This window comes from Gigantopelta aegis, chromosome 14, assembly GCF_016097555.1.
Source record: "Gigantopelta aegis isolate Gae_Host chromosome 14, Gae_host_genome, whole genome shotgun sequence".
Lineage (NCBI taxonomy): Eukaryota > Metazoa > Mollusca > Gastropoda > Neomphalida > Peltospiridae > Gigantopelta > Gigantopelta aegis.
Genome location: NC_054712.1, coordinates 40381775 through 40408500, shown reverse-complemented (window position 1 = coordinate 40408500; position 26726 = coordinate 40381775). Strand labels below are relative to the sequence as shown.

General features: G+C 36.9%; 1 protein-coding gene across 1 annotated transcript; it reads right to left on the bottom strand.

Moving 5' to 3' along the window:
• Positions 1–1027: 1027 nt before the first annotated feature.
• LOC121388352 (nucleoporin SEH1-like) lies at positions 1028–26672 on the bottom strand. The gene is made up of 10 exons (XM_041519649.1): positions 26526–26672; positions 20772–20822; positions 18512–18739; positions 16697–16827; positions 13426–13521; positions 12859–12996; positions 11011–11092; positions 9900–9978; positions 9251–9380; positions 1028–2096 (listed from the first exon to the last, which is right to left on the bottom strand). The coding sequence occupies exons 1-10, from the start codon at positions 26634–26636 to the stop codon at positions 2000–2002; spliced, it is 1143 nt and encodes a 380-aa protein (XP_041375583.1). The 5' UTR covers positions 26637–26672; the 3' UTR covers positions 1028–1999.
• Between the last annotated feature and the right edge of the window lie 54 nt (positions 26673–26726).

Here is a 26726-nt window from a genome sequence, read left to right as displayed (position 1 = left end):
CAACTATAAAGTAAACATAAAACCAAAGAATCTTTTGGTTTCATCCTAAAACTATATATACACATTAAAAATATTTTAAAAACATTTGTTATTTGGTTTATACATTGTACGTGTGAAAGGTGCAAAATTCTATTTGTCCATAATCCATAATATATTATATTATGTGTATATGAAGAGTTCAGATGCAAAAAGTGATAAATCCATTTTAGTCATTTTTTTGCAAGATTTATTTTGGTTATGCTTTCTATGTAAAACATATCAAGTCCACAAGGGGCAATCTTAAGTTGAAATAGAAAGAAGGAAGGAAATGTTTTATTTAACGATGCACTCAACACATTTTATTTACTGTTATATGCCGTCGGACATAATATTATGGTTAAGGACCACACAGATATGGAGGGAGGAAACCCGCTGTCACCACTTCTTGGGCTACTCTTTTCGATTAGCAGCAAGGGATCTTTTATATGCACCATCCCATAGACAGGGTAGCACATACCATGGCCTTTGATGTACCAGTCATGGTGCACTGGCTGGAGTGAGAAATAGCCCAATGATGGGGATCGATCCCAAACCAACTGTGCATCAAGCGAGCGCTTTATCACTGGGTTACGCCTCGCCCTAAGTTGAAATAAGTAAAGTAACTAAAGGACAGAAATTAATTAAAAATGAGTATGAAAATGAGAACATAACGCCTTGAACGGAGTAATGATAGTAAAAATTGGTTTTTGGATAAAATGGCGTTTATCATTTTTTGCGTCTGAATTCTTCATACGACTATACGTATATGTAATGCATAGAGTGATTGAATACATGAACAGAAGACAGGTAAATGGAATCTATTCAATCCATTTGTATAAAGAGTACCGGGGTAATACCGACTGTGTGAGGCTGACACTGACAATGTAACACTTACACTGGAGTAATACCGACTGTGTAAGGCTGACACTGACAATGTACAACTTACACTGGTGTAATACCGACTGTGTAAGGCTGACACTGACAATGGCAATGTACAACTTACACTGGTGTAATACCGACTGTGTAAGGCTGACACTGACAATGTAACACTTACACTGGAGTAATACCGACTGTGTAAGGCTGACACTGACAATGTAAAACTTACACTGGTGTAATACCGACTGTGTAAGGCTGACACTGACAATGTAACACTTACACTGGTGTAATACCGACTGTGTAAGGCTGACACTGACAATGTAACACTTGCACTGGTGTAATACCGACTGTGTAAGGCTGACACTGACAATGTAAAACATGTCACACGAAACTAACACCAACAATAAAGCTCATTATATACTACTCGCTGAATTTTTTTTTTCTGTGCATCAAATAAAATGGTCTCAAACCCAACTTCACAGTTTTTAAATGGTTGAAATATGACAAAGATGATGACAAACCATAATTCCATAATTGTGTAAATCATCTCATAATATTTATGAATGACCAGTAAAATAACTTCTTGAAAACAATTTGAGGTTTCCTTCATAATTGTTAAACATATATACCTTGTGCAATACACTGCATAAAAACTTTTTTCATGAACATAATTATGGCAGTAAAATGAAATATGTAAAGAATTATTAAAAGAATGGATGGATGGACGAACGAACGAACAAATGACATCAGCTACTGGGTGTCAACGGTATACAAACAAATGTAAATTAAGATTACTTTGTGGTTAAAAACTTAAAATACAGTGTAATGAATAATAAAAAATGAACGTTTAATATACAAATGTATTTCAACAAAAAAAATTGTTATTTGATGTAGTATCGAGTTGTGGTGAATAATGAATGAAAGTTTAAAATTATTTCAATAACCTATTTTGTGTTATTTGAAGTTACAAATAAAATCTTTCATAAAGTTATTTTGATTTGGAGCTGTGCTGCAATAACTGCTTATTTGACTGAACACTCCTGCAGAGTATTACTGTTCCTGTTCCACACCTAAAACATTCCTGGTTATGAGTTCCAGTTAACATTCAGTAGTAATGTTTTCCCCTGTCTTTGTCAATGGAGAAGTTCGGCCATCCACTGTTACGCTTTATGTTCATCGAACCAGGCGGTGGTGTACCTATTCTGTCAAAGTAAACAAAAACATTAATTTTTTTTTTTTAATTTTTTTTACATTTTAACAGTTTTACAGAAATCCTATCGGACATACCAAAGCAATTCTTGTATCTTTTCTAGTTGGTTGGTATGTCCTTTTCCACCGTAACATGATCCATTTTAAAACAGCCATATATCTAGGACTTGTCGTAATTCCCAATTTATTGCCGCAGCATAACTGAGCATTTCACTCAACCCACATCAATTTTACTGTTAATCCTCTTATTCCAGAACACCACCTCAGTTCAAATATACCAATACATTACACATTCTGTCATGGACCATCCGGTATCCTGATTTATTTTTCCATAAGCTTTGATAGATGGCAGTTTTTCCACCATTTCAAATAGTGCTCCACAACTGTCATTCTGATATATCAAGGGGCGGGACGTAGCTCAGTGGTACGGCGCTCGCCTGATGCACGATCGATCTAGGATCAATTCCCGTTGGTGGGCCCATTGGGCTATTTCTCGTTCCAGCCAGTGCTCCGCGACAGCGGGTTTCCTCTCTCAATATGTGTGTGGTACTTAACCATATAACCGTAAATAAAATGTGTTGAGTGCATCATTAAATAAAATATTTCCTTCCTTCTAATATATCAAAGGCTGTGGTATTTGCTGTTTGTGAGAAAGTGCATATAAATGTTTCATCTTTTCATCAGTAAGAGTAACCTATATGTTGTACTGGACTTCTCTCTTTTGAGGGGCGGAATTTAGCTCAGTCAGTTGAGTGGTAGCATGAGGTGTTTGCGTCACAGGATCGAACCACTTTGGTGGATCCACTCAACTGATTGGGTTTTTTCTTGTTGCAACCAAAGAAAAGAAAGAAAGAAATGTTTTATTTAATGACACACTCAACACATTTTATTTACAGTTATATGGCGTCAGACATATGGTTAAGGACCACACAGATTTTGAAAGGAAACCCACTGTCGCCACTACATGGGCTACTCTTTCCGATTAACAGCAAGGGATCTTTTATTTGCACTTCCCACAGGCAGGATAGCACAAACCATGGCCTTTGTTGAACCAGTTATGGATCACTGGTCGGTGCAAGTGGTTTACACCTACCCATTGAGCCTTGCGGAGCACTCACTCAGGGTTTGGACGTCGGTATCTGGATTAAAAATCCCATGCCTCGACTGGGATCCGAACCCAGTACCTATCAGCCTGTAGACCGATGGCCTAATCATGATGCCACCGAGGCCGGTTTGTTGCAACCAGTACAACACAACTGGTCAAAGGCCGTGGTATGTGCTTTCCTGTCTGTGGGAAAGTGCATATAACAGATCCTTTGCTGCATTAGGAAAAATATTGCGGGTTTCGTCCGATGACTACGAGTCAGAATTACCAAATGTTTGACATCCAATAGCCGATGATTAATTAATCAATGTGCTCTAGTGGTGTCATTAAACAAAACAAACTCTTTCGAAGCCAAATGGTATAGCACTTGCATGATGTGTGGCCAATGTAGGATCGATCCCCATTGGTGGGCCAATTGGGCTATTTCTTGTTCCAGCCAGTGCATCATGACTGGTTTATCAAAGACCATGGTATATGTTATCCTGTCTGTGGGAAAAATGTAGTGGGTTTCCTCCCTAAGACTACGTTAAAATTACAAAGTGTTTGACATCCAATAGCCAATGATTAATATATCAATGTGCTTTTGTGGTGGTGTTAGACAAAACAAACATTTTCAGGGACGAGACGTAGCCCAGTAGTAAAGTGATCGCTTGATTCGCAGTTGGTTTGGGATCGATCCCAGTCAGTGGGCTCAGTGGGCCCATTGGGCTATTTCTCACTCCAGCTATGACCACACAGATATTGAGAGAGGAAACCCGCCATTGCCACTTCATGAGCTACTCTTTTCGATTAGCAGCAAATGATCTTTTTATATGCACCATCCTAGACAGGATAGTACATACCACAGCCTTTATTATACCAGTTGTGGAGCACTGGCTGGAACAAGAAATAGCTCAATGTCTCCACCGATGGGGATCGATCCTAGATCGACCGTGCATCAAGCAAATGCTTTACCATTGGGCTACGTCCCATCCCTTGAGTAATGAAAACAAGCATTCTGAGAGTACTGCTAAAGAAATATGTCCCCATGAGGGCCCAACAATTTTCTTATCTACTAGATTCAAGGGCGATAACTTTGAAAAATGGATAAAAATTGATCTGTAACAGTACTGTAGATCCTGAAATTAATGCGATCATTATATTAATGCGAAAAATGTGAGATCGTGTTATTCGCATTAATAACATGACTCATTTATGTCTTATGTTTTTGTCTATGTGCTCCATGTTATTAAAACAAAACAAAGATTAAAATACTATTTTCGATTAGCAGCAAGGGATCTTTTATATGCACCATCCCACAGACAAGGTAGTACATACCACGACCTTTGATACACCAGTCGTGGTGCATTGGCTGTAACGAGAAATAGCCCACCGACGGGGATTGATCCCACACCGATTGCACATCGAGCGAGCGCTGAACCACTGGGCTATGTCCAGCTCCCTTGTAAGAGGGACACAGAAAACTACATCTACTAATGAAAACAAAACAAAAATGTGGATTTTTTTCTATAAAAATGTAGTTTATTATTTGCATTTTGAAATTCATAATATACATCATATTTACCATATTACAAAATGTTTTATTTACAAAGTATAATACTGCACAATTAACATTGTTAGTTCATCTTTAGTCAAACAGTCATCTGAAAAAAATTAGAAATCCAATAATATATTCATGTTTAGAAATTAGTAGTAGTTCCCACTTAATTGCATACTAATAGCTTCTTTATAAATAGAAAATCCCTGAAACAATCCACTCATTTTTATTTCAGTTTGAATATATTAAGACATCATGGCAGTGTATTGTTGATCAATTAAGACATTTAGAAAGAAAGAAGTGTTTTATTTAACGACGCACTCAACACATTTTATTTACGGTTATATGGCGTCAGACATATGGTTCAGGACCACACAGATTTTGAGAGGAAACCCGCTGTCGCCACTACATGGGCTACTCTTCCGATTGGCAGCAAGGGATCTTTTATTTGCACTTCCCACAGGCAGGATAGTACAAACCATGGCCTTTGTTGAACCAGTTATGGATCACTGGTCAGTACAAGTGGTTTACACCTACCCATTGAGCCTTGCGGAGCACTCACTCAGGGTTTGGAGTCGGTATCTGGATTAAAAATCCCATGCCTCGACTAGGATCCGAACCCAGTACCTACCAGCCTGTAGACCGATGGCCTGCCACGACGCCACCGAGGCCGGTAAATTAAGACATTTAAGACAACTGCATTTCATGTACATAGGACAAGTAAAAATTTACCCATTTCAATTTATTTTCATGCTTATATCCAATTAAAAGTTCAAGCATGTTATGCTGGGCACACACCTGGTCTATCTGGACTTTTAATCCAGGACAGCTGTTAATGGTTAGTGAGATTGATGTCAAGTGTAAATGCCTTACACCTTCAACTGGGAGCCAGTACCAGGATGTGAACCCAGTACCTACCAACCTTAAGTCCACACACCACTACACCACTGAAGCTGGTCCGTAAAAATGGAGAAACATTTGCCCTGTTGGACAAGATTAGGTTTAAGAGTTAATGAAGAGTCATGATCGGTCTAACAGACTGCGTTAATTTACCTTTTATTGAAAAGAATTTCACAGAATCATTTTCTTTGTTGTGAACATGATCTTAGTTATAGCCCATTATAGAAAAAAAAAAGAACAAGAAGAAAAAAAAAAGAACAAGAAAAAACGAAGAACAAGAGTTCATTTCTCAAGTAGGGTATGCAATTAAGTGGAATCCAATGTAATAAAATACACATTAGTACAGTAAAACCCCTAAAATCCGGACCTCAAGTTAACCAGAATTACCTGAAAACCGGACCTTTTTCACAGTTCTTTTTAAAATATCAGTACAATGAAAATGTCTCTGAATTGGATAACCCTTAAAATTAGAATTGTTACTGTATCCCATGGGTGTCCGGTTTAGAGGGGTTTTACTGTATTCACATCATACACACATAGTAAAGACACACCAACACATTGTTTAATCAGTTGTTACATGTTAAACACTGGTAACAGCAAGTCAAGAATGCAACAACAACAAAAAACCTGCTAGTATGTCAGCTAGTTTCATACAGGACAGCACATACCATGGCCACCAATATACTAGTCACGTTAATTCTCACAACTGGTGGTAACAGGTAAAAGCTCAAGATATAGGGAAAATTCCTTAAATTTTATTCCAAGACATGACAATTTACAAAACTGTGATTTACTATAACCCTGACCTTATTTAGCATCTATTTGAAACATAGATTTGTTTTCTTTATGATTTACAACAAAACGAAACAAAAAGAAATTGTAGCCACTTTTTAGTTTTCACAAGCCAGTCAGATTATAAAAAACAAAAAACAAATCCGAGTTTTTAAATATTGATCCATATTGCACTCCATCTGTATAAAAAAAAATTGACACTTTCAAAATGATTAAAAATGGCTATTTCATTTAAAATCCACACATTTCCAAATTGTGAGTTTAAATATGAGGAATTTTCCTGAATTTGTTTGAATACGAACCATGATATGAACCTATATAACCTGTTGATCTCTATGGCACATTAAAATAAAATGAATACTGGACAACGTTAGCAAATAAAGCAAAAAAAATATTTTTCTTTACTATTCAAAATTACATTCAGTAACGGTGAAATAACAAGAAAAATAAAATCTCTGAATTTTCTACCACAGTAATAAAAACAAAAGCTACTGAATCTCACTAGTTTTATATTGTGATGCTTGCTCAGATTCAGTTCTTATAATTTGCATAGTACGTTGCTTTTAATGTCTACGTAGACATTGATGATTACAACACGGGGCGCATACTAAAAAAAAAATCTATTGAAAATTTTATAATGGACGAAAATGACATTGGAAAAAATAAATCTGGAAAACTTTGAAGAGTTTAGAAAAGTAGGAGATAACTGGGGCCTCTTGCAACTTTGCGATCTCGCAGTGCAATGCTAAAAGACTTGCAAAGAGAATGCTTTGTTGTCTGGCAGAGCCTAAGAGACCTTTGTGAATTAGGCCCCTGATCTTTTTATCAATAAATGAAAACATGAAGAGTTTGTGGGTAGCACTAAGATCCAGGGCCCGGATTTCCTAAGCTACCTTAATGCTACTATACTGTAAAACCATCGTAGGCTATGTTGTCACTATGGCATGCGTTGTAGTCATGTCATAGCTACTGACGATTTTATGACATCGTAGCACTAAGACAGAATGGAAAATCTCTAGCCTGAATTGTGGAAAACTCAAACGATATTCATCTCCGAATGTATGCAAGTTTGAGTAGTCGAATACAACTTTATGGAGCCCATCTGTGTGGTGATGTTCCTGTGATCCATTGTAACCGAACATCGATTGGTTAGGCTCTGCCAATGCAGTGTGTGATTTTGAGGAGAGTCCAGGAGCCCCAAGGCTTGCAAAAATTATACAGAACTCTTTAGATTGGCTAGCATATGAATCTGCACGGCTCGTAAAAATTATCTGTACAAATTGCATTGATTCTTCGAAATGACACAGTCAACATATATCTTAAAATCCTGTGAAATCAGTCTTGAACAGCGATCTTTTCCATGGTTTCATGCAAAACATTTAGTGTATCTTCTGTTCTACTGGAAACAAGTGGTAGGGCTAGCTGGGTTGGTGGCGAGCTCTCAAGATTTGCAAACAGGGAGTCCTTATGACACTTAAATGTTTTAAACCAAAATCGTACTCTGCTACCGATTTCGGTCGCACATGCAACCATTTTTTTATTCATCTGGTGACTAAAACATTTCATACTATCTATATAAAAATACAAATAGGCACCATCTGGCTCCCAGATGGAAAAGTTAACATAGAGGGCAGTGATGATTGATTATAAAAATCCATAATCGATTGTGTGAAATTTTTTTAACTGTAATTGTTCCTCCAGTTTAGATCATAAGAGTTGCTGTAAATATGCTGGGGTTTGTTTGTTCTCGTGTGTATGAAATGGTTATTATTAAGGGAAAAGTAGTCATGACAATGGGTTCATAGGCCTTATAACTCAAATCTTTCTTATATTCATATAATTTGGACCAATTTTGTAATCGAAGGTTTATCAGTTGATGCCAATTGATTATAACCAATGACGAAATTTCAACCGATTCCAAACACTACTGTTAAACATATCAACAGGCCAATATGGCTACTGATTAGTAGTGAACGGGTCCTAGCAACATAACCAAGTTGTTAAAAAAACCCAGTTGAAATTTGTTTTTACAAAACTAGTCACATCCTCGAGATGTTAATTTGTGGTTAAAAAAGAGGATTTTATTTTTGTTTCACATAAATATATAACCTGATGTATGCACAACTGGTTTATATCAACCATATGTCAATTTGGGGGAAAACTATGTTTTATGACTCAATCAGTTATAACTTCGAGCATAGGACATTTTGTAACACATGTACAGTAATTAACCAAATAATTTTCGAGGCTGTTTTTTCTTTTTCCCCCACTTTGAGACATAAGACGTTTTGTAACTATTCTCTGCCATTATTCAGGTGAAATATAGAGATTATTATACGAGCTTGTGTGTCATACTGATTTTACAAAACGAGTGTCAGGATTTGTGAATTGCCTGAGTGAGAACGAGAGTAATACATGAATCCTGACATGAGTTTCGTAAAATCAGTACGACTCACATGTGAGTGTAATAATTTCTTTATTATCCATATTATCGTTGTTGTTTTCTTTATGAATAACAAGACCCAACTCAAAATGTTTCAGCCATAACTCGACGGAGACGACGAAATGACGTCATATTTGAAATGCACAGTCTGAGCTAGGACTGGCGAAGCAACAGTCATGTTATGACGTCGCTTCCCAAAATTACGTCATTACACTTGTTATTACACGTGTGCTGCGCATGATTATTATTAACTCGGTTATGTTGAACCATATGGATAATAAACACATATAATAAAACAGACTCGAGATATCAGTGCCATACGACATGTGAGGCGCTGGGCACCGGTGTGATTTTAGAGTCTTTGTAATACCTCATGTTGCTCCCGTTAGTGGCCGTCACGGCGGACATTACGTTCGAAGGATTCATATTCCTGTCTCCCTCCTGTCGCGTTCCATCACCTTTCAACACAGCTATACTCTTCCAGTTATCCAAATAGTTGGCTAAAGAAAAATGAATGAAATAATTGCTTAATGACACTCTAGCAGGGAAAAATACATCAATTATTGGGAGTCAAACAAAGGGGAAAAGGACATTTACGAAAAATAACAAACAAGCCTCAGAGAATAAAAAATGAGATGGAAGATTATTATAGAATAATAATAAAATGTTAATTGTAAAAACAAAACAATTAAATTATTTTCAGGTATGTGAGTTTATTCCATCATGCTTGTAGAAATGGGTAGGGTATTTTTCAAATTTTATTCTAAAGTAGACTAAATAATTCAGTGTACTTGAAAAAAAATGATAACGGCAAAAAAACAAAAAAGTAAATAAAAAAAAAATAATAAAAAATGAATGAATGAATAAATTAAAAAAATTTAAGAGGGGAAAAAAGGAGAATAAATAAATAAATAAAAAAAAAAAAAAAAAAAAATTAATTATTATTTTTTAAAAGAAAAAAAAAAATCACTGGTTTATAAATTTTATGATTTGTTTAGCAGAAAAATCCCTCAAGTTACCCTTCCAGAGTCGAACACATCCGTCATCTCCTGATGATGCAAGAACAGTTCCTATTACATTCCAACAAACTCTCCAAACCTGTGGAAAAATTCAATAATAAATTAACATAGATCAAGTAATGCATTAAGAATTAGTTTTATACGTACTCCATTTAAATGAACATGGATCAAATAGTACTTGAAGCATTGTGTGTACTGTCTAAATGAACACTGATTAAATCAAACATAAATCAGGGCTTCTACATTATGGTAGCCCCACTCCAATGGCTAGTGATATTAACTGTTCGGCTAGTAAATAACTACTATTGCCATGCCTGACGGCTAGTGAAAAAAAAGTTGTCAAAAGCTGCATTTTGTAAATATGAATATTCTGCCCCCAATCACAAACCCCAATCTTAGTGTTTTTAATCGCTATTTCCCTCTTTAGGTAACAAATCTTATTATTACTATTAATAAAATTGTATTAAGTAAAGTAGGGCTAGTAAATTTTTAATCGTGGCTAGTTCATTTTAAAAATCACTGATCCCATGGCTGGTGAATTTTGTAAAAATACCAGAAGCCCTGTATAAATCATTAATTACACTGTGATAAAATTTTACCTAAACCATGTGTGCAAAGGAAAAAAGATGCAGCAGACCTACCAGGCACAAATAATAATTATGGTGCCCTCTGTCCTCCCCACACCCCACCCACCCCGGGTGTTGACGATCATCGATTCATCATTTATATGAATGTTTCAAACAGTCCAAATTGCTCTGAAACATTAGGAATGAATCTGTTCCTGTATTTATGTTCATTTTTAACATTATAACTATAAATGATTTAGTCAAAGAGATATGTGTCAAGATATTTCCATTATGAAATGCTGCGACTTGTGTTCACAATCAAAATCATTCAAACATTAATTAATAAATAATTTCATTGATTATTACATCAATTTGTTATTAGTCATTGCCAGAAAGGTTACTAATTGTGATATTGCCATTGCTGACAACTTTAATTTAATACGACACAGCACTGGTTTTACTACGAGTAAACTCGTAGTAGCAAAATCTGGTGCGCACAGCATACGAATATACTCGTGGGCGGCAGTCAACGTGTTAAACAGTACCTGAGAATCATGGTCATTAAAACTGGCGACTTTTCTCATTTCAAATGTGCTGTGACCTGATGCAGCTACAATAGCATCCTTCCTAAAAAAAAATATTTTAAAAATAAAAAAACACAATAATTTTCATGAAGATATTATGCAGAATAAACAGGAGGAAATTAATACAGAATAAACATTAACCCACTAAACCTACATCAAATCTAAATGACTTAATGTCATCAATGCAAAGAAATATTGAATCAAATAATAAAGTGGACTTAAAAAGAAAACGTTTACAAACTCAAAACAGAATAATGTTTACATGTGTAACTTTTATCGAAAAAGAAAGAAAGAAGTGTTTTATTTAACGACGCACTCAACACATTTTATTAACGGTTATATGGCGTCAGACATATGGTTAAGGACCACACAGATTTTGAGAGGAAACCCGCTGTCGCCACTACATGGGCTACTCTTCCGATTAGCAGCAAGGGATCTTTTATTTGCGCTTCCCACAGACAGGATAGCACAAACCATGGCCTTTGTTGAACCAGTTATGGATCACTGGTCGGTGCAAGTGGTTTACACCTACCCATTGAGCCTTGCGGAGCACTCACTCAGGGTTTGGAGTCGGTATCTGGATTAAAAATCCCATGCCTCGACTGGGATCCGAACCCAGTACCTACCAGCCTGTAGACCGATGGCCTAACCACGACGCCACCGAGGCCGGTTTATCGTTCAAAGAGTCAACAAATACATTCAATGACAGCTCAACACAAACAAATTATAATGTTCTTAAATTTTATACATGACATCAAATATAAAATAAATGCTTTAACAGATGTCTCAACTGAAACAAAGAGTACATGTATATTTTAATGACAATAAGTATGATTTTGTTTAACCTATGATCAACAAATGAAAATGATAACAGATAAAAATTCACATAAATTTTATATGGTCTTGATAAAAAAAGGGGTTACTGCGAGGGGTTTTTTATTTATCAAAAGTATATTTTGTTTAATGACACCACTAGAGTTCATTAATTAATTAATTAATTAATTAATCATTGGCTAGTGGACATCAGACATTTAATAATTCCGACATCAAATCTTCAGAGGAAATCTGCTACATCTTTCCATTAGCAGCAAGGGATCTTTTATATGCATATGCAAACAGGATAGTTCATACCATGGCCTTTGATATACCAGTCAAGGAGTACTAGTTGGAACATGAAAAAATACAAGAGTATAGTTTCACCAAGAGGATTCCATCCATGGACCCAAGCAGCCCAGGCAAGTGCTCTACTGACTGAGCTAATTCCAACCATTCAGCAAAGATGTACAGTCAGCCTGGGATCAATCCCCATTGGGCTATTTGTCGTTCCAGCCAGTGCACCACGATTGGTATATCAAAGGCCATGGTAAATGCTATCCCGTCTGTGGGATGGTGCATATAAAAGATCCCTTGCTGCTATTCGATAAGAGTAGCCCATGAAGTGGCGACAGCGGGTTTTCTTTCTCAATATCTGTGTGGTCCTTATTCACATGTCTGACTCCATATAACCATAAATTAAATGTGTTGAGTATGTCGTTAAATAAAACATTTCCTTCCTTTATATCCCACAAACAGGATAGTAAAAAAAAACCCACCCCAGACTTTATTACACCAATTTGTGGAACACTGGTGGGAATGAGAAATAGCCTGTGGGCTCAACGACAGGGATCGATCTTAGACCAACCGTGCATCAAGCGAGCACATTATCACTGGACTATGTCCCGCCCACTTTCATCTCGAGTAACCAGTATCAGGATAACATAATAAAACTTCATAATCATTTCAAATATTTACAGACACAAAGGAACTTACCGTAGAGGTTTCAATGAGATAATGGACACGGTTTTAGAGGCAATAGCTAGCAGGTGATATGATCTACCAAGGTTGGCTGCAAACGCTACATCATGAACTGGGTCTGTGATCATAATGTGTTCCACTTTATTCCACTTCCTGAAATAATATATATTCAATTTCTTACACACCAATACCATATACATAACACTTGAGTGTTGAATATTCATGAGAGATTATTACCACTCGCCATGACAAAAATAATACAGAAAGCTTTATTAACAAATCATTTTTTTTAAAGTCGACAGATGGCTACTGTTATTAGGTGTTTGATATATGATTATTGTGCAGTCTTTGATACACCAGTTATAAAGAAATTTTTAAAAATAAAAGTTTTACTTCTGTAAAAGAGAAATATTTATACACCAATTAGATCTACTGATTAAACAATGTGCTGAAGTGGAGTTAAACATTCTCTTTTAATGTTGTAATATTTCAGTTTTGCAAAACTAAACTATAAAGCAACATCAGTAACAAGTGGGATAATTGTCTGATCAAATGTTATCTTCACTGCATGCTGATATTTACCTTGTAGACTCGTTGTATTCATATATCTGAACTTTGCCTCCATTATTTGCAGGATTACCATCATCACTACCAACAGCTATCATTGGTGGATGTACTCTGAAATGAATAAAACATGTAAGAAACAATGTCATTGGTTATCCACGAAATCCTTCTACAGTGAAGCATTATCAACATCACCACCAGCAGCTGTCATTGGTGGATGTTCTTGGAAATAAATAACAAATGTAAGATATAATGTCATTGGTTATCCACTAAAATATACCACAAACTGAAGCATTACCATCATCACTACCAACAACTATCATTGGTGAATGTTCTCACAAATAAATAACAAATGTAAGATATAATGTCATTGGTCCTCCACTAAAATATACCACTAACTGCAGCATTACCATCATCACTACCAACAACTATCATTGGTGGATGTACTCAGAAATAAATAACAGATGTAAGATATAATGTCATTGGTCATCCACTAAAATATACCACTAACTGCAGCATTACCATCATCACTACCAACAACTATCATTGGTGGATGTACTCAGAAATAAATAACAGATGTAAGATATAATGTCATTGGTTATCCACTAAAATGTTGGACCAACTGAAGCATCTACAACAACCAGCTACCATTGGTGGATAATGTAAGCACTCTCAAACAAATAAAGGACATAGTGACACAGATGGATATAAACCAGCCTTGGTGGTTTAGTGGACATAAGGCTGGTAGGTACTGGATTTGTCTCCCAGTACCGGCTTTAACCCAAAGTGAGTTTGACGACATGATGGGTAGGTGAAATGCCACTACACCAACTTCTCTCTCACCATAACCACCAACAACTAACCCACTGTCCTGGACAGACAGTTCAGATAGCTGAGGTGTGTGCCCAGGACAGTGTGCTTGAAACTGGATATATATATATATATATATATATATATATATATATATATATATATATATATATATATATATATATAGATATATATATATATACTCTTCAAAAGAAGAAACGCAAAACCACATTGTCGTAACATTTGGAGAATTGATTTCATTATTGAATGGTGAGTCCGATAATTACCAAATGTTGCAGGATTGTTCACAATTCACTCTAGTCCATTGTGAGTAAGTGATAGGACACACCACCAAGGTCAAGGTCATCTGGAGTCAATACCGGGTGTGGCCTCCGCGTGTGTTGACAACTGCCTGGCACCGCCTGCCCATTGAAGCAACCAGAGTACGGATGACGTCCCGGGGGATGGTGGCCCACTAGGCCTGCAAGGGTCTGGGGCTGTGGTTGTCGCTGTCGGAGGCGTCGGTCCAACTCGTCCCACAGATGCTCAATTGGGTTCAAATCCGGTGATATCGATGGCCAAGGAAGGACATTAATGTTGTTGTTCTGTAGGAAAGCCGTTGTGAGACGTGCTGTGTGAGGCCTGGCGTTGTCATGTTGGAACACTGCGTTGGCGTTGGCCATAACTGGAACGATGTGTGGCCGGAGGATCTGGTCAATGTAGCCCTGTGCATTCAGGCTGCCCACACCATGACACTACTCCCGCCGAATCTGTCCACTTCCTGCACGCAGTTTGCCGCACAACGTTCACCACGACGCCTATACACGCGACATCTTCCATCATGACGTCGGAGCAGAAATCGGGACTCGTCACTGAACCACACCTGTCTCCATCGCAGTTGAGGCCATTGTCGATGAATCTGGCACCACTGCAGTCGGAGTCGACGGTGTTGTGGTGTTAAGATGACACCTCGAACTGGACGTCTGGCACGAATTCCTACCTCACGTAGGCGGTTCCGTACGGTCTGGTCGGATATCCTGCGCAAACCTGGTATTGCTGCAGCTGTGGAGGTGGCAGTAGTCAATCGTTCCCGAAGGTGGCGTACCCGGATGTAGCGGTCCTGCCCGGGGGTAGTGACCCGTGGTCGACCGGATCTAGGGAGGTCACGTGTTGATCCATGTTGCTGGTAACGGTCCCACAGTCTGGAGATGGTGCTTGGGGACACATGGAATGCCCTGGCAACGGCCGTTCTGGATTCGCCTGCGTCTAGTCGGCCGATGGCATTGTTTCTCTGCGGTTCACTGAGACATGGCATGTCCTGGATTGTCAACTGTCGGCCAGATACAGAGGCCAGGCAAGCGAACACCCTGCACTTTTATACTGTCGGTGTTCATGTTGCACGTGCAGACAACGCACGTGCAGTGGTGACATGGTTTGCACGTGGCTGCGTTTTTGCGAATATTCACATTTTGAAACTTTATTTTACAGTAGCTGCGTTTTATCGAATGTAACCGTGGGAATGTGTTTGGGACATGCAATGACCTTATATTCACAAAGCATGAACCGGTAGGAAACATAAAATCGGAGTTATAACCCATTTGTACCCTTTTGCGTTTCTTTTTTTGAAGAGTATATATATGAAAGATGGATGTATGCTAGATCCAAGAAAGAAAGAAAGAAAGAAATGTTTTATTTAACGACACACTCAACACATTTTATTTACGGTTATATGGGGTCAGACATATGGTTAAGCATCTTCATAAATCAAGGCTAATATTCGTTCCTCGTATTCAGCCTTGATACATGTAGTCAACAAAATGCTTAAATTTCATTGGATGCGATGAGATCTGATTGCAACGAATCGCAACTCTCCTTATAGATTCCCTTGTTATTGTAAACAAAGATGGCAGCGTCAGCGTCCGGCGGTTAATTTTTGATATTGCTTTCAAGATTATCACATGTTACCGATGCTGTGATTGGTCAACGATGTCATCGTGTAAGGGACATAATCGGTGTTACAAATTTTCTTCCAATAGAGGGCGCTAGTAGTGGATATCAGTAATCTTGACTACAAGTATCAAGGCTGAATACGAGGAACAAATATTAGCCTGGATTTATGAAGATGATGGTTAAGTACCACACAGATTTTTGAGAGGAAACCCGCTGTCGCCACTACATGAGCTACTCTTTCCGATTAGCAGCATGGGATCTTTTATTTGCGCTTCCCACAGGCAGGATAGTACAAACCATGGCCTTTGTTGAACCAGTTATGGATCACTGGTCAGTGCAAGTGATTTACATCTACCCATTGAGTCTTGCGGAGCACTCACTCAGGGTTTGGAGTCTGTATCTGGATTAAAAATCCTATGCATAGACTGGGATCCGAACCCATTACCTACCAGCCTGTAGACCGATGGCTAATCACGACGCCACCGAGGCAGGTATGCTAGATCCATTCACTGAAGAACTATGCACCAACCTGGATGGATTCCATGACAAGCAGCTACAGCTGATGTTGTTAATGATCTCATTTTGTAGCGGCCAGTTGCTAAGATTCATTACATCTACTGCCTCGTAAATACGAACAATACCATCAGCCGAACACGTTGCCTATTTCAAAGGAAAAAAAAAAAGACAAATATTTCTTAACTGTGGTTTGCAGTTGGGTGAAAATTAAAGGAGGGCGGCCGCTCAGCACCACACCCTTCAAAAAACCACCCAAAAAACCAACACCACCACCAATAAACAAAAAGCAAAAAGCGAAGAAAAAAAAAGGAAAAAAAAGGGAGGGGTGGTGAGTAGTTTGGTTACCATATTGTTGTGTGTTGGTAGACTTTGAGAAAAGACATACTCCTTATTTTGCCTACAAAAAAGTGCAAAGGGGTTTATAAAAAGACTTGTCTTTTAATTGAACTGAAGATGATATCGGTCTGACATTCACGGGCAATTCCGGTTTTGCTGGACCGATCAAAGTTTTAATATTATTATTTTTAATAAAGATTTCAAGATATACGAAAAACAATAAAGATGTTTGTAAAGTGATCTCCTAATGTCAGATATATTTTTGTAAAATATTATCGCCAGCTGATAAAAAGTTTCGTTTTTGTAAAGACGGTGTATATATTATTTTGCACTCAAGATAAATGATTTTAAGGATAAACACTGCCACTTCCGTTGTTTTTATAAGTGTTCATATCCCCTCAAAATGAAAAGTTTACAATATTTTATAAAGAACTGCTGAATAAACAGAATAACAGAAAGTAAAAATCATCAGTTTCAACCAATTATATCTGCAACTGAGGACAAAATATCAAACAATAGTTAGTGGAAACAAAAGACAGAATGACCGTTCTGATCACGTGACACATTTGGCGCCAAATAAGAGGGGGTTTTTTCAATCGGAGATTGCCGAATCCATAAAAAATAAAATGTTTTCATTGCTTACATAAAATATAACTTTTATTGTATCTATCAAACATACAAATGGATACAGATATTGGACAAAATAGAGGCTGTTAAAAATACTGTTAAATTACGTTACGGTAACTGTCGTAAATGTTTCGTCAATTGCTTTTTCGTACACAACGCGGCTCGTTTCCTTTGATGTCCAGTGTGCAGACTGATTGGGTTTTTTCGTGTGGAAAAAAGTGCATTTGGAAATAGCAGAGATAGGTGCTGGAAAATAAAAAGGGGCACTCAAAAATAAAGGAGGGCGGGGAACATGAAAGTAGGGCAGCAAAATGGAATGCCCCGCCCCGCTTAAATGGAGCAGCGAGAACACTGGGTTTAAATACATTTCTTAATCAAATATTGCCAATAAATAATGTTTAAAACATTTAACTCCGAGCTATGTGGTTTAAATCTATTTTCCTGTATACTTTGTATTTCCAGTGTTCTTCCTACTTTTGCTTTCACAATAGTGTTGAAAAGAGTCTTAAAAATATACCTATAGGCCAACCCACAGGGAACGTCTTTTTTCATGTTATGGAATTTACTACAAGTTATTTATTTCGAAATTGCACACAATTAGTTTTTTTTTAGTATTTCCAAAACACTTTTACTTTTCTCCTTACGTCAAACCAAACTTAAATTATTTACAAAAAAAACATTTTGGTAGGAGGATGGGACGGACTAAAGGATAAATGTTCCAAAATTCATTTAGAAGGATAACTTATTTTTTGATCATACATGACATTATTCTGGATCATTTTCACCATCGAATGAATCACAGATTGTGATAAAGATACATAATTATAAACCAAGTAAAAAAAGAAATTGAAAACACATATCATACCAACTGAAGACCTAGATGCTTTGGACCAAATTTGATGTCTGTGACGGAGGTGCGACTGTCGACGAGACTCGTTCTTTTAACCCAGTGACTCTGACCTCCCCCGGTTCTGCCGTGCTCCCCCACTAGTTCCTCCCAGACGTTGGCCGTGCGGTCGAATGAGCACGTGGCCAGAACCTGCCCAAACTCCGGGTGAGCCCATGTCACCCTCCACACGGAACCACTGTGGGCCTGAAACAAAGCAAAATGTTTATAGTATTAGTAACTTTATGCAAAACATACCACACATCAACTTATTACATCAACTGGGTGGAAGGAAATTGTTTCCCCAGTGCAAAAAATTGAATTTAAGTCTCTGCTAAATGTGACCTATGAAAAATGGCGTAGATAAGGAAAAATAGCAAAACATTATTTTAGCTTTTTTAATTATTATCAGTGGTCACATGGGTGTAATGCCTAGATATCCTGGCTCAAGGAAAGGATATAATGCGACAGCTGGAATTTTGAGTGTGTAATTTTGACTGGCCTCGGTAGTGCAGTGGTTAAGCCATTGGATTACATGCTGGTAGGTACAGGGTTCGTAGCCTGGTACTGGGTCCAACCCAGAGCGAGTTCTTAAGGGCTCAATGGGTAGGTGTAAGGCCACTACACCCTCTTCTCTCTCACTAACCAACTAACCCACTGTCCTGGACAAGACAGCCCAGATAGCTGAGGTGTGTGCCCAGGACAGCATGCTTGAACCTTAATTGGATATAAGAATGAAAATAAGTTGAAATGAAATGAAATGTAATTTTGATTGGAGTTGTTTTTAAAAGTGTAAAAAGGTTTATGAAAGTATTTTAGGCACTTAATATAAAGCCAAACTATTACTTCACCAAGAAAGATTATAAACAGACAATATTTAACACAACAAAATTTATCTTTTGATGTAGTGTATAAAATGCTCACATGTTAATTAATATCATTTCCAACACACAGGTGCCCGACATGTGACACATTGAAATTTACATGATCACATTTTAAATGTTTACTATGAATGACGTCATGCCTAATCTACACTCTTTTTCTCAGACATGATCACAAATGGTTGAAATGCTTATGTACACATGTAGGTGGCCACTTGGTTAGATTTAACTAGTTTAAGATTTTTTAAATCTATCGTAAGCAATACACTCCTCTCCTTAAATTGTGTACATATGTATGCAGGAGAGCAATGCTCTCGGTGTTAAAATGCATAGAAATTTTTCTGTGAAATAAATTGTGATATGGCGATCAGTGTTTCACCTGTGTGGAATTTGTTTTACAAGAAAGAAAGAAATGTTTTATTTAACGACGCACTCAACACATTTATATACGGTTATATGGCATCAGACCACACAGATATTGAGATAGGAAATAGTTTTAAGTAAATATTATTTTGTTTAAGACAAGACAGCATATGTATACTAAAGGCCGTTCCACATTAGCGCAGAGCGTCAGCAGCAAAAAATCACTTTCAGTAAATTACCATTACATGTACATACCCACACTAGCGCAGCGCGTCAACAGCAGATTTTTTTCGATCGTTCCAAAAGCGATTTTTGCTGCTTGCTGCTCTGACGCACACAGAAACCCCCAGTTTATGATGTCATTATGTTGTAATATTTTAGGTCTTCCACACACACAAAAAAACCATACCCTCGACGAATATCTTTATTTTATTGAAAAACAATTCCAAAACAAAATATTAACGAAGGTTGATCATAGAGGTGCAGAAACACCCATGCATATACAACATCCAATCGGTTAGTTACAAAGACACAGAAATGGCAGCCAATGCCTGGTCAACGATGTCGTGTACCCAAAACTTCCTCTTGTGTTTTTTTATCAAGTAATCTTCTATACAAATACATTAAAACCAATTTACTTGAAATTATCTTGAAATTAGCCACGTTTTCAAATCAAATCCATTTTCTTTTCCTCTTTTTTTTCTGTTTGACACGCTGCGTATATGTGGGTATTATTGATGCTTCACTGCCGACGTGCTGTGCTAGTGTGGTATGGCCTCACGGCCTTTGATATACCAGCTACATGTATGGGGCACTGGTGTGAATTAAAAAAAAAAAAAAGTAATCAGAGAATGGGTCCACGGAGGGGACTGATCTTGGGGGCTAAGCACGTCAAGCGAACACTTTACTGACTGAGCTAGATCCAACCCGTAGCTATAGGAACACAGAAAAAAACGTGCTTGTCACATCTGCAAAACACTACACAAAATATGTACCTTCCAGCTAGCTGTACAGTGCCACTGTCCATCTTCTCCAAGATCCCACACCTAAAATATATTAACAACCAGAACTTAGACAATACATAATACATGCAGCTTCTCGCCGAGCATAACATATCACCAGTGGGCGGGGCCCACCGGGACGGTTGCCCTGGGTGCAAAATTCTGGACCAGTGGAAGGGACTCGGGGAGTGCTAACAATCCACTGGTTAGTGAGTGCCATACTTGCCTTGCCCTGTGTGCTGTCAACCCACGCTACGCCACTGCATATCACAAATACCAACAGTAAGGATGTAAAAAAACTCAGGTCTCACACTGGAATATATTTTGTTTTAGCCAATTCATAGTTATGTATACTATAGTATTTCCTTCAAAAGTATTAAAATGTGGTTAATTTAAGAAATATTTTATTAGCCAAAGACTAAATCTTGTAACCACTTTGTACATGTATAAAAAAAATAGCAATTGGCTAATTTGGCAATGCCAGTGGGAAAATTAATTTAATAAATATGATTCAATCCAGTCCCCATTTAGGCATCAATATATATCCAGGCCTGGTGCTTATAAAACTTTTATATAGTCTAGACATTGACATTAAACATAGGATTATTGTTGTATTAGCTCTAGCAGGAATCTTTGTGTACTCACTGGTAGGCAAAAAATCCTGCATTTTTGTTTTTGTTGTCTTTGATGGGTAAGAGCAATTATATAACTGTCCAAATGTCTGTCTAGTTGTCGAATGGCAGAGTAGTTCGGCAAACCAGTAAATAGTTTGTTATATAACAAATTGATCCATAATTAAAACAAATTATATGTGCTCTAAGTTATTTACAATTGTCTACTGTTCACTAGTTACTGCATAAGGACAGAAAAATACATCATACCCAGTACCTTCTGCAAATTGAACATAATAATTGAAAAAAAGGTCTAACAATAGGGGTGTGAAAAGACATTAGAATGAAATGTCATGTGACACTAGAGGTGTAACAAATACACAGGGTGGCGAATACGATACGTATCACGAATATAACTATTTATTCATGAATACAATGCATATAGGCAAAAACGTGTTGACAAGTCAGAAATTCACAAATAATAATTAAAACATGGTATTATGATGCATTTGCTTATTCAGTTGCATGTACACAGTTTATCTTTTCCAACAAAAACTAAAATATATATATATATATTCAAAATAATGTGCAGTTCTCTGTGCTTAAAACATCAAAATACAAAATAAACTGAACAATGGTTCACCACAAATAATCTTGATAATGTCAAGCAAAAGGGTCTATTCTTTAATCAATTACAATGTTTTTCTTCAAAAAGACTAGAATGTACCTCGGAAAACCTCTATCGATTTCGTTTCATGAATGTCTCTACCGAGTTCACTTCCAGCAGCGTATAATTTGACTTTCTGTATCTTCGCCAGCTAATCATTCAATTTTTTATTTATCTTTGATTTATTTCAAAATGGAATCAATTAATAGATGGAATGGTATACCTTAGCTGTCGAAGATGATGCCCTGAATTATAATAATTTAATATAAACCAATAAAGCCATCAATTACTAAAATTAGATCTGTGAATTGTACACGTGATTTTCGGCAGAAAGGTGGTTCCTTTTGTGGGGACACATATACAATATATGTTACCATAATTGATCGTGTGATCCATATATCATTATTTTATTTGGGACAGTAAAATAATTCCACAAGCATCAGAGCCATTATCGTGTTTTAGGGAAAAAAATACATGTAGGCAACAGACCATATGACGTGTTGACACTGTCTGCATACAGTACTTGACTCTTTTACAACTGTTGTCTCGCCATTTTTATATTTGGGAAAACCGAAATATTTCCATACAATTGATTTAAATTTTGCAGGGACATCAGCGATGCCCACTAGTTCGGACATTATTAAATGGGACGCCACAGAAAGTTAGAGAACGCTAACCTCATTTCCGTCCGAATGCAGCGGAAACAGCCGAAGTCTGAACTAGACTGTCAATAAACCCTCTACATATGTTCAATTTTAGACTTGTGAAACAGTGGTCGAGACTCGTCTAATAATTGTCATGATGGTCTTAATAGTATATATTGTACGCCTACGTGTCTGTGTTTGATATAAAATAACTGATGTTGAATTTCAATTCAAACAGCGTGACTGGCATATGCTTAAACATACGACATGCAGTTACATTATAATATTCGCGTGTATTCGGTTCAAGCAGCCGCGAATACCAATACAACTACGATACAGGTCGCTGTTCGGTGCACCTAATATTCGAGTGTATCGTTACACCACTTGATGTCAATTCAATCTTATCAATTTTAAGGCAATTTTCATCTGGACCCATTATTGGCAATTTTGAGGAATTAAAAAAAGAAAAGAATGCTGCAAGCCTGTTTGTCCTCCAAAAATGTCAGTTCTTGAAAAACAACAATATTATTATTTAAAAAACCAAAATTATAAAACAGACTTGGTATATTATACAAATGTATGTATGTAAAATAAGTCATGTGACATTGACAGACAATATGGTCACTTCGATGAAAATTAAAATTGTATTTAGGTCCTTATATTAAAATATATATTATAAATATTCATATATTAGTGGATGTAGCTTGTAAGTAAGCCTTTAATGAGCTGAAATGCGAGATATAGCCCACTATGGCTATGCAAGTAAAAGGCCCTTTGATCTAGGCTAGCCAAACTGCTGTACATGTATATATTAAGTTGACTGCATGCTTTTACAGATGGTGATTATTTTCTTGATACTTAATTACAGGGAATGACTTTATTCATTAATCCCATTAGTAAAGAAAGGGCCAGCATAGTGAATATCACACATCTAGATACAAATAAGAAGAGGCTACAAAACCTCTGTGGTTCAAAGCACTCTTTGGTGTCAGTCGTTATCGCAACAGAATTATCATCAAGTCATCAACCTAATTTGTTTTAGTTTTGTGGGTAATCTTTAAAATCAATTTAATTAAATCTCTTTGGTATATATATTTGTATCTGGTGTTGATATATTTTTTAATAAAAAGAAAAAACCCCAGACATGTAAGTGCATAACACAAAACTTTAAAATAAATAAATAATAAAAGAAAAGAAAAAACCTGCAGCAAAATAATCTTTATTAGTATTACTTGATATAATATTGGGGGAGGGGCTGATTTACAAATAGTCAGAAGGAAAACTGACAACTTCTTGGGAGTAAAATGACACATGGGGCAAACTGGTCAAACTGGAGATAACTGATTTAAGGTAAAATGGCTTGCAGGGATGTTAACAGGAAATTGAAAAAAAAGTCTGAAGTCAAGCGAAGCAAGAAAAATAATTTGAGCGCAGTGAGAGAAGAAATCCGTAATAGTGTGCTGTAAATGCCCCGGGAATTTGTTATAAAATAATTGCTCCCAGAGTGATACTGAGTCACCTGCTGTGGTATATAACAATACTTATGAAGCTTGGGTGATAAACCATATGTAGCACTAACGGCATTTGGTGCAACTTGTACACTTAGATTTGCAGAGATTTGGTAGTTTGTCAATTTAAGTTTTACTCTACGTTTATGGTTTTCAGTTTGGCATTGTACCTCCACAACCACTTAAATTAGTTTTTTGCTCCACTGTCAATTACTTTTATTTTATCTTCACTCTCACGATTCACTACCTTCAAATCCTGACATATAAAGTAACAGCACAAAAGAAATAAATCATTATTCACCAGGGTTTCTGCCAGAGGGTAAAACAGGTATGACGCCATACCCAAATATTTTTTTTTTTTAAAGTTAATTTTTTCATAAAATTAATTACTCTTATCATTACTGTATGATTTTCTTAACCCTAACCCATTTTCATTCTAGGGGAGGCCCCCCATACCTCCTATCAACTGTGGTTGCATTAAATTTCATAGCGCCATACCTAAAAACAATTCTGGCAAAAACACTGTTCACAAATTTAAAAGACTTCAGATGATTCCAACGACCGACATCCATCTAAACAACTTAACTTGTTGTCTATTTCCGCACAAGCTAATCTGGTTATGATTGTTGTGTGGTTCGAGATTGGTGTTTCCGTTTTACATCAGTTGCTAAAATCTCTGCTGAAGGTTTGTTTAAAAACACATCGTGATCACGTTATAAATAAATTTAGAATTCTGGAATCTATACAGCAGTACCGATAGAAAGGGTCTCCGCCCATCCCCAATTTTTTTAAAACGGATTTGCACTGATCTCAAAAATGGTCCAAATGACCACAAAAAAGTCAGAAATCTGTGAATCTGCGGAAGATTGACATCCCTGGGTTTGGGGGCAAAACGTATGGAACCCCCCCAAAAAAACAAAAAAACAAGGATAGTAAAAGTACAGTTGAGTATTGTAATTTCGAGACCCTACAGTCTGACTTCATCGGAAGGACCATACTTGGAAATTGACAACAATAACAATGTCACTTACCAAATATGTTTATAGTAATGTCAAATGAAAATAAAGTCCACTGGAACATTGTTGATATATAATAAACACTGTTCCAAACACACTTCCTCTAAAACAACTGGTGTCCGGTTAGAGTATTGTAAAGTCGAGAGTACACTGTTGATGTGCAGCGTTACTTTCTGTGATGTCACATTCAATTGATGTCATTTAAAAGAAATGTTTTGTTTCTGGAACATTTTATTAATTTTTTTTGTAACTAATGAAACATGATACAATTTTAAATGGCGACAACTATGGAAAAGCTGAAAATCTGTATGGAACATGTAATTTACTGTTCATAGTTTTGATTACTGGACCTACAATGAGGGCAAAGAATTGATTACCTCTCCTGATCACTCATTCTTTGGTGAAGTACATTAAAAGCAGAATTTCCGGCATTATAACAGACTCAAAGCAATCTGTCAGTGCTTTATTTGCTGTTTATTTGATAAGACCCCCTTTTTCTGCGTTCAAGCTATAGTTAATTATGCTTTAGATTTGGAGTCAAGTTGTGGTGATAAAAAACAGTCTCTGTCACGTCTCCGTTGGAACCCCAATTTGCCAAAGCTTGACAGCCAGTGTTGCTCCGTTCAGCCAGTGCTTTATCCTGGCTTCATTGTAGAGGGGGCAGAGATAACATCCCCAACTCTGTTAGTACCCATTTAATTACTTTACCGTGGCCCTACAGAGTCCCTCCCAATGTATCACATGATTGAAAGCTGTCATTTCTGCTATCCAACCCAAACCTTATTTGTCTACTTCCGTATTTTTGATAATGCTGGGTTTTGTTTCCGCTATGAAAATAGGAATTAGTGAATACAGTTAAAAACTATATAAACAGACATTTTGTTCTGGTTATACCTATTTGCTATTTCTGTGAAACTTGTTCATAACTTCTTGGTGTCTCTTCTGATGTTTTTATTAGCAAAAACAATGGTTGAAGCACGAGCGTGCTCGTCAATTGCATGAAAATCGCTGAGTCTCGAACTTAGAATACTCTTGATTTTACAATACTGACCATAATTATTTTAGGGGTTTGTAGTTTTCATTTATTGTTAATGAAAATGCTGTGTACTCTGAAGAAAAAAAAACTCTAATCATAACAAATAAACGACCACCACTGCAGCAGATGACAATAAACATGATGCTGACTGTGCAAACCTTGCACGAGGAATGAAACGTCACGGAATTTAAAGCATAACGCAATTAGGGGTATTGACAATCACAATACGCTTAATAAACCTTCTACAAAGATAAATATCAAACTACCTTGACAGACTGGTCACTGGAACAAGTGGCCATTCGATGTCCATGAAAATCGTAGGAAACATCATGAATTAAATCTTTATGTTCAGCTGAAATAGCTTTGGCAACAAACATGCTTTCAGTTTTACCGTCGAAAGTCGGCAAATTCCCTCGTCATGGATAAGACAGGTAATCTGATTGGCTAGTCTTTTCAATAGCCAATAA

Bases quoted from the DNA above. Each gene is read 5' to 3' on its own strand.
- LOC121388352 (XM_041519649.1), bottom strand. From the start codon at position 26,636: ATGTTTGTTGCCAAAGCTATTTCAGCTGAACATAAAGATTTAATTCAT. The intron at 11,093-12,858 runs GTAAGTTCCTTT...ATTTTTTTTTAG, and splicing joins ATCTCATTGAAACCTCTACG to GAAGGATGCTATTGTAGCTG. The intron at 9,381-9,899 runs GTAACTTGAGGG...ATTTTTCTTTAG, and splicing joins ATGTGTTCGACTCTGGAAGG to CCAACTATTTGGATAACTGG.